This window comes from Staurois parvus, unplaced genomic scaffold (assembly GCF_062004578.1).
Source record: "Staurois parvus isolate SC_StPar_1 unplaced genomic scaffold, SC_StPar_1.0 ptg000694l, whole genome shotgun sequence".
In the NCBI taxonomy this organism is placed as follows: domain Eukaryota; kingdom Metazoa; phylum Chordata; class Amphibia; order Anura; family Ranidae; genus Staurois; species Staurois parvus.
This window is the reverse complement of record NW_028318490.1, coordinates 7,105,185-7,112,124: the sequence shown is the minus strand read 5'-3', so window position 1 is coordinate 7,112,124 and position 6,940 is coordinate 7,105,185. Positions and strand designations below refer to the sequence as shown.

Below are 6,940 nucleotides of genomic sequence, written 5' to 3'. Positions count from 1 at the left end.
TACTCAGAACATGGAAGTGCATTTATTTTAGTAAATATAAACTGCTAAATACCTTTTCTCATCAGCAGTTAGAGCAGTCACGTGACTTCTATCAGTGTTCAGTAGAGCACTGGTTAAAGCTTGTAGGAAGAGTTTTCATTCTACTCCAGGAGGATACAGAACCCCTGACCTCTGTCTGGACAGTGCTGATTGGCCCTGTGCTGACCACATGCACTCTCCCAAGAAAAAAAAAAGCTCTCTAGCAATACACACCATACTCAGCATGTGCAGAGAGACTGTACATGATATGTCTTATCAGGAGATAAGAGGGGGGCACTTTAAGAAGGAGAGGATCAGAGAAGTCAGGATCAAACAGCTTTTTAAACAATGCAGATCATTAACCCCTTAGGTTCCACAGTGAGTATATCAAGCATGCTTTACTACATATACAGACTGATTTTACTGTTGTGGGTTTAGTAACACTTGTAGCTCCGCCTTATAATATACTGTAACTTGATATAGTGAATACAACTGTTACACAGATCATTTGCAGCCAGAATCTGAAACCCAGCAGAATTTTAACACATGGGCCACCATAAAGGTAAGTATACTTCATCTTTTACAAGATGGCTTTAGTTTAAGATGGTAATTGAAATGACAGGGTTGTTTTAATGCTTTATTATGGAAGGAAATAGTTAAATGTACCATTAAAACACAAACATTTAAAACACAAAACAATTTTTGCCTTTCAAATATTCCTCATAAGAAAATTGGGCAAGCTCCTTTTTAGAAATATAAAGTACTGTGAATGTTAATAGGCCAAAAAGGAATGGCTACAGGAGAAAAAAAATCTCTGGATATGCCATTGTGTTTTTTCAGGATTTAATTTTTCATTTAAAAATATTTCTTTATATTTAAATAAATGTCACAAATATGGACATCCTAACTCTAAATAAACCCATGGTATATGGACTTGAAAGGAATGGCTTCATTCTGAGACATTAGGGATGATTTATTAATGGTATAGAGCATGTCTACATTATAAAGTGAATTTTCACTTAGTTTAGTAAATGAGGTACAGCAAAGTACAAATTATCCAATTAAGGAAAATTAAATAAAAACTGAATTTGTGCCTCCACACAATTGGATAATTGAAGTCAGCCCAGGTTGTACCCATTTATTAAGCGAAGTTGAATTTTGCTTTGTAAACTAAATACTCTCAAAACAAACTAGACCCTATTCTGAAGGATCCTTGGGTATGTTTATTCCACAATACCAAGTTTTCAGTGAAACAATATAAGAATATGATGATAGTCCATTTAATAAATGCAGCAAAAGGATTTATATCAAAATTCTGGCAGGTCCAGGAGATACCAAAAATAAAAGACTGGATATACAGTATAGGGTGAATTACTTATATAGGATGGAGGAACTATACCATATTGTAGAGGATAAAATGGAGAAATTTAAAAAAACACAGGAAATATGGAATGAGTTTATCATTTCAAAGAGATATGTAGAACTGGTAGAAGTCTTGAATGAAGAGAAGAAAAAATAATCTTTTTAAAATGTAGGAAAAAGATAGATAGGAGGAGAGATATGAGAAGTCAGAAGGAGTAATAGAGGAACAGGAAGAACAGGAAGAAAAGGATAAAAGAAAATGGGAGTAGAAATAGGGGGGTTTAAGTAGGGGTGGGAGGTTGGGTTTATGAGGGGAGGAAACAGGGAATATATGTATTGGAAAATGTATTTGTAATGATGTATAGTGTGCTGGTTTTTGTAGGATGAAATTAATAAAAATATATAGTAATAACATTTTTTTTAAAAAACTAGACCCCAAACATTTATGTTCTACCTACAACTCTCTTTATATTCATCCATTCATCTAATAATACAGTACTAGGAATTTCTTGATATTAAGCATATCTAAAGGCAGGACATTTTTTTACATTGAATTAAGTTAGTTAAAAACCCTTTCAGGATTTTTTTGCCATCTTTATTTCTTTGCCAGCTGTATGATAATTGTGAGATTTATCTTCATTTCGGTTGTTCCCATTGGACAATTTCCCCTTTATTCCTGTCCTGGTAACAGCTCAAAATGTTGGATTTTTCCTCACTTTTAGTCTCATTAGCAATGGTCTTCAGGACTCACAGAGAGGGTCATCTCCTAAAGTGGACACAGACATCAATAAAAATCTAACCAATGTTCTTTCGATGCACTTGAACAACATTACTTTATGAGTCTATCCTACCTCTTTAGATACTTGCAACTCTCCCACACCTTCAGTTGCAAATTCCTCCAAAAGCAAGTATAGCTAAATAGTACTCCACTTGAATGTAAGGGATGTGCTACGTACAGATTGCAGGACTCAAGAGTGCACTACGTACAGATTGCAGGACTCAGGGGTGCACTACATACAAATTGCAGGACTCAGGGGTGCACTACATACAAATTGCAGAACTCAGGGGTGCACTGCATACAGATTGCAGGACACAGGGGTGCGCTACATACAGATTGTAGGACACCAGGGTGCGCTATGTGCAGATTGCAGAACTCAGGAGATGCTACATACAGATTGCAGGATTCAGGGGTGTGCTATGTACAGATTGCAGGACGCAGGGGTGCACTACATACAAATTGCAGAACTCAGGGGTGTGCTACATACAGATTGCAGAACTCAGGGGTGCACTATGTACAAATTACAGAACTCAGGGGTGCACTACATACAGATTGCAGGACTCAGGGGTGTGCTTCATACAGATTGCAGAACTCAGGGGTGCGCTATGTACAAATTACAGAACTCAGGGGTGCACTACATACAGATTGCAGGACTCAGGGGTGTGCTACATACAGATAGCAGACCTCAGGGGTGCGCTACATATAGATTGCAAGACTCAGGGGTGCACTACATACAAATTGCAGAACTCAGGGGTTCACTACATACAGATTGCAGGACTCAGGTACGCTACATACAGATTGCAGGACTCAGGGGTGTGCTACATACAGATTGCAGGACTCGAGTGCGCTACGTACAGATTGCAGGAGTCAGGATTGCGCTACATGCAGATCACAGGACTCAAGATATATAACCCAAATCAGTGTATATTATTTAGTCTGTGTAAAAGTTACAGTCTACAAACTATGGTATATTTGAAAATTGAGACTTTCACAGCCTAGGCACATCGAGGGGCCCAAACTCCAAGGAGCACCATCCAGCATTCCAGGAAAAAATTACTCATCTCATTTCCTGACAACCTATGACATTTTTGGAGGCCCTGGAGCACAATGACAGTGGAAAAAAACACAAAATTACCACAATTTATTAAACAAACAACCCAAGGTATTTTCTAAGAGGCATTGTGAGTCTTTTGAAGAGTTAATTTTTTTGCCACACAATTTTGGAAAATGAGGAAAGAATGAGGAAAGAAAACAAGAATGTATTTTTTACACAAAGTTGTCAATTTAGTAATTATTAAATTAATACATTTCTCACATGCAGCATGGGCATACACAGAATTACAACTCAAAACACATTCTACTACTCCTCCTGAGTATGGCGATACCACATGTGTGAGGCTTTTTCAGTGTCTAGACCAGGGGCAGACTGACCATTTGGAAACTTGGGCACTGCTCGAGGGCCCAGGGTCAGTATGGGGCCCCATGAGATGCCCCTGATACCTTTTTCATAGGCTTTTTTGAGTTTGGGCAAGGACACATGGGCCCCATGATCCCCTATTGCCCGGGGGCCCCATGAGTTGTCAGTCCGCCCCTGGTCTAGACTGATTATATACAGGACATTGTATCTTGTGTATCACAAAAATCAACCAATTGTGTCAAAGCCAATGTACTGTAATGGTCACCTCTGTATGAGGGTTCAGAAGATATAACATAGTGAAATGTCAGCTATAAGAGTCCCAGTTCCTATAAGCCAAGCAAACTTAGCCTACTGGTACATAGCTGCCCACAGGAATGCCATATTCCCTGGCCACGAAGCACTGGAGGCTGAAGAAAGGAAGAACAAAAGAGTTCCTGTGGCCCCAGGAGTGCAGTTGTCTGCAGGGGATGGCTGGGACGGGTGTCTCGCAAGAACATAGTCTGTGGGATGTGCAGATGGGTCAATTCAGGCGCAGGTAGACACATCCTCAGCAAACAGGCAAAGGATCGGTCAGGGTAGCAGACAGAAACATGGTCAATAAACAGGCCGGGGTTAATACAGACAGCAGGCAGGGGCAACACTGTACGGGTGTGATGGTGGTCAGGAACACTGTTACTGGCTGCACTGGTCTTTTCACAGAGGGACTTGTGCAGCAGTGATCAAGAACACTGTCTGGTGACTGTGGAGCTGGTGTGGAGACAATCAGAGACACTGTTCCTGGCTTACATTAGTGTGGTGTCACTGCAACTGGTGTGTCACTGATAAAGAACACTGTTGCTGGCATACACTGGTCTGGTGACACTGGGAAGGGTGTGGAAGTGATTATGGACACTGTAGCTTTTGCGTCAGTGATTAGGGACTATACGACTGGTGTGGCAGTGATCAGGGAAACTGGGACTGGCGTGGCGGTGATCAAAGACAATATGACTGGTGCAGCTGTGGTTAGGGACACTATAAGTGAGCAGTGGTAATTAGAGACACTGACTAGTGTGGCCATGATTAGGGCTACAACTGGCAGCACTGGTCTGGTGATATTGTACTGCTGTGGCTAGATCAGAGACAAAGACTGATGGCACTGATATACAGTAATATCAGAGCAGCAAGCTATTGCACATGATCAGTGTCACAGCACTACAATGTCACCATAGTGACACTACACTTGCACTGGTGACATTATGTAAAAAAAATTAATATATATACTATATATTTGCATTTTTTTAACATACTGTCACAAGAGCAGTGCAGTATCACCATAGTAATCATAGGATTTTTTTAACACTATGATTGATTATACAATGATGATCATTAAGTAAGCTGGTTTTAACTGTGTTTGGCATCCATTCATGATGCTATTGTTTACTATTGTGATAGCTGCGATTGGCAACAGCTTTCACATGGTACAGGGTCACTGTGATTGGCTCTGTACCATGTGATCACTGTGACTAATCACAGAGATCACAGTAGTAGCTAATGGTGTCCTGAATGACAGCCATTGCTTACTACATTTCATGTGATCACAAAAATCAACCAATTGTGTCAAAACCAAGGTACTGTAATGGTCACCTCTGTATGAGGGTTCAGAGGATATATCATAGTGAAATGTGGTTGGTCACATCTATCACATGGTACCAGGACCAATCACAGCGTCTGGTACCCTGATCAGTGATCCAGTTATCACAACGCTGTATGGCCCCAAGGCAGCACACAAGTGCTAGAAGTGGGAGGACACACCAGTGCATCCTCCTAGAATGATGCTGCTCCGACCTTGCTGCATATCTGCAGTTGCCAGGCTGAAAGTGGTTAAGCTACTCCATAGATCATGCTTCACAATACACCATTTTCAACAATTGTACCCTGCCATTTCTTTCACTTGTTTGCGCTGTGAGAGGACAGACAGAGATCTCATGTCTATGTTCTGAAATTGTTCCAAGAGTTCAGCTTTCTGGCAGGACGTATTGGATTGTATCATGTTTGTAACAATGGTCTACCTCAGTCTTTCCCCAAAGGTGTGACTCTTGGGGCTGATAAAAGACCTGGTCCCTGCTCCTGTTGAAAGGACCTGCTTGGTCTACCCTCCTTCTATGCATTGGGAAGAACTGGATCCTTTTCTGGTAAAAATTGTATTCATAACTCCTCAACAGGCATGTATCCTAAACTTTTGTAATCATACAATAGTTTGATCACAAGGTGCCCCATTGTGCCCAAGATCTATTCCTCCTGCAAATTTGTTGATGTCCCGTGAATTGGAGGACACCCATCCCAAAACACCAAGTCCCTGTTTGTGGGAGGCAGTATCCCCCCCCCCCCTTCCCCTTAAACTCAAGGACTGATGGGGTCAATTTATTCCCTATTTTCCATACTTGTCTTTTACAAATGTCAAACACGAACCAACTGGATATAATGTCTGTTATAAAAGTGTTTTCTTTTAATTACCAGGGATCTCTCTACATGAATGTGACCCTCTAGAGTTTGTAATCTCTTACATTACTGAAAATCTTCAGAAAAAAAAAGATTTTTTAAAGTACTTTTTAATGTTACCTTAGGCAAAAAACAAGCATTTAACCCTTGCAGTGTGGGGGGAGTAGTTTATTCTAATTTCAGGTTTAAGTTTAAAATATTGCTCATAGGTAGATTTTGTTTGTAAGAAAATCCTTCTGTATGTTTTTGTTTTTCTATTCTGCCTCTGATGAATGCATATTGTGGTGTATACTCTTGACATCAGTAAGAGTGCTGAGATATTGTATTTCCAACACCAATGGCCACCCAATGGCATAAGAAGATCTGATCTGATGCTGAAGAAATGAAGAAATTGTATAATTACACACTAAAGCCACTTTAACTGAATTATTTTAGACTTAACTTTTTTAATTTATATTTTTTTCATTTAATATTGTCTACACTGAAAATATTTAAGTGCTTTAATGATAACAAAATATAGACAAATACTTCCATTAAAAAAATACCAATTAAATGTCTTTTTACATTAATTTATTACACTTTTGAAATTACAACAGTTTAAACAGCAGACTGTAAGTTTCAATAGAATAATAAATGAGCATTTATGAAGCGTGATACTATTTGATTGATGGTACTTGTTGGTTTTACTTTTTTCTCTAACTATTCTTTTTAATTATATTTAAGAGTATATTAAAAAAAATAGTTATATATCTTGTTGTGAATAATTTTTATGTCTATATTTATTGTAATATTGCTTTTGTTCATAAAGTTACAAAATAAACATCAGTACAGTTCATTACTATACAAACCAAACCCATATTTTTACATTTTCAAATGGTAACACCGTA

At 39.0% G+C, this 6,940-nt stretch overlaps 1 protein-coding gene across 1 annotated transcript in view; it reads right to left on the bottom strand.

The window, feature by feature from the left end:
* Window positions 1–697: 697 nt before the first annotated feature.
* Window positions 698–6,940, bottom strand: part of LOC149446251 (protein lin-54 homolog) — a 141,900-nt gene continuing 135,657 nt past the window's right edge. The window contains exon 8 of the mRNA XM_089652772.1: window positions 698–2,146. Within this exon, the coding sequence (XP_089508898.1) occupies window positions 2,108–2,146 (39 nt within the window). The 3' untranslated portion in view covers window positions 698–2,107. The remainder of the gene's footprint in view (window positions 2,147–6,940) is intronic.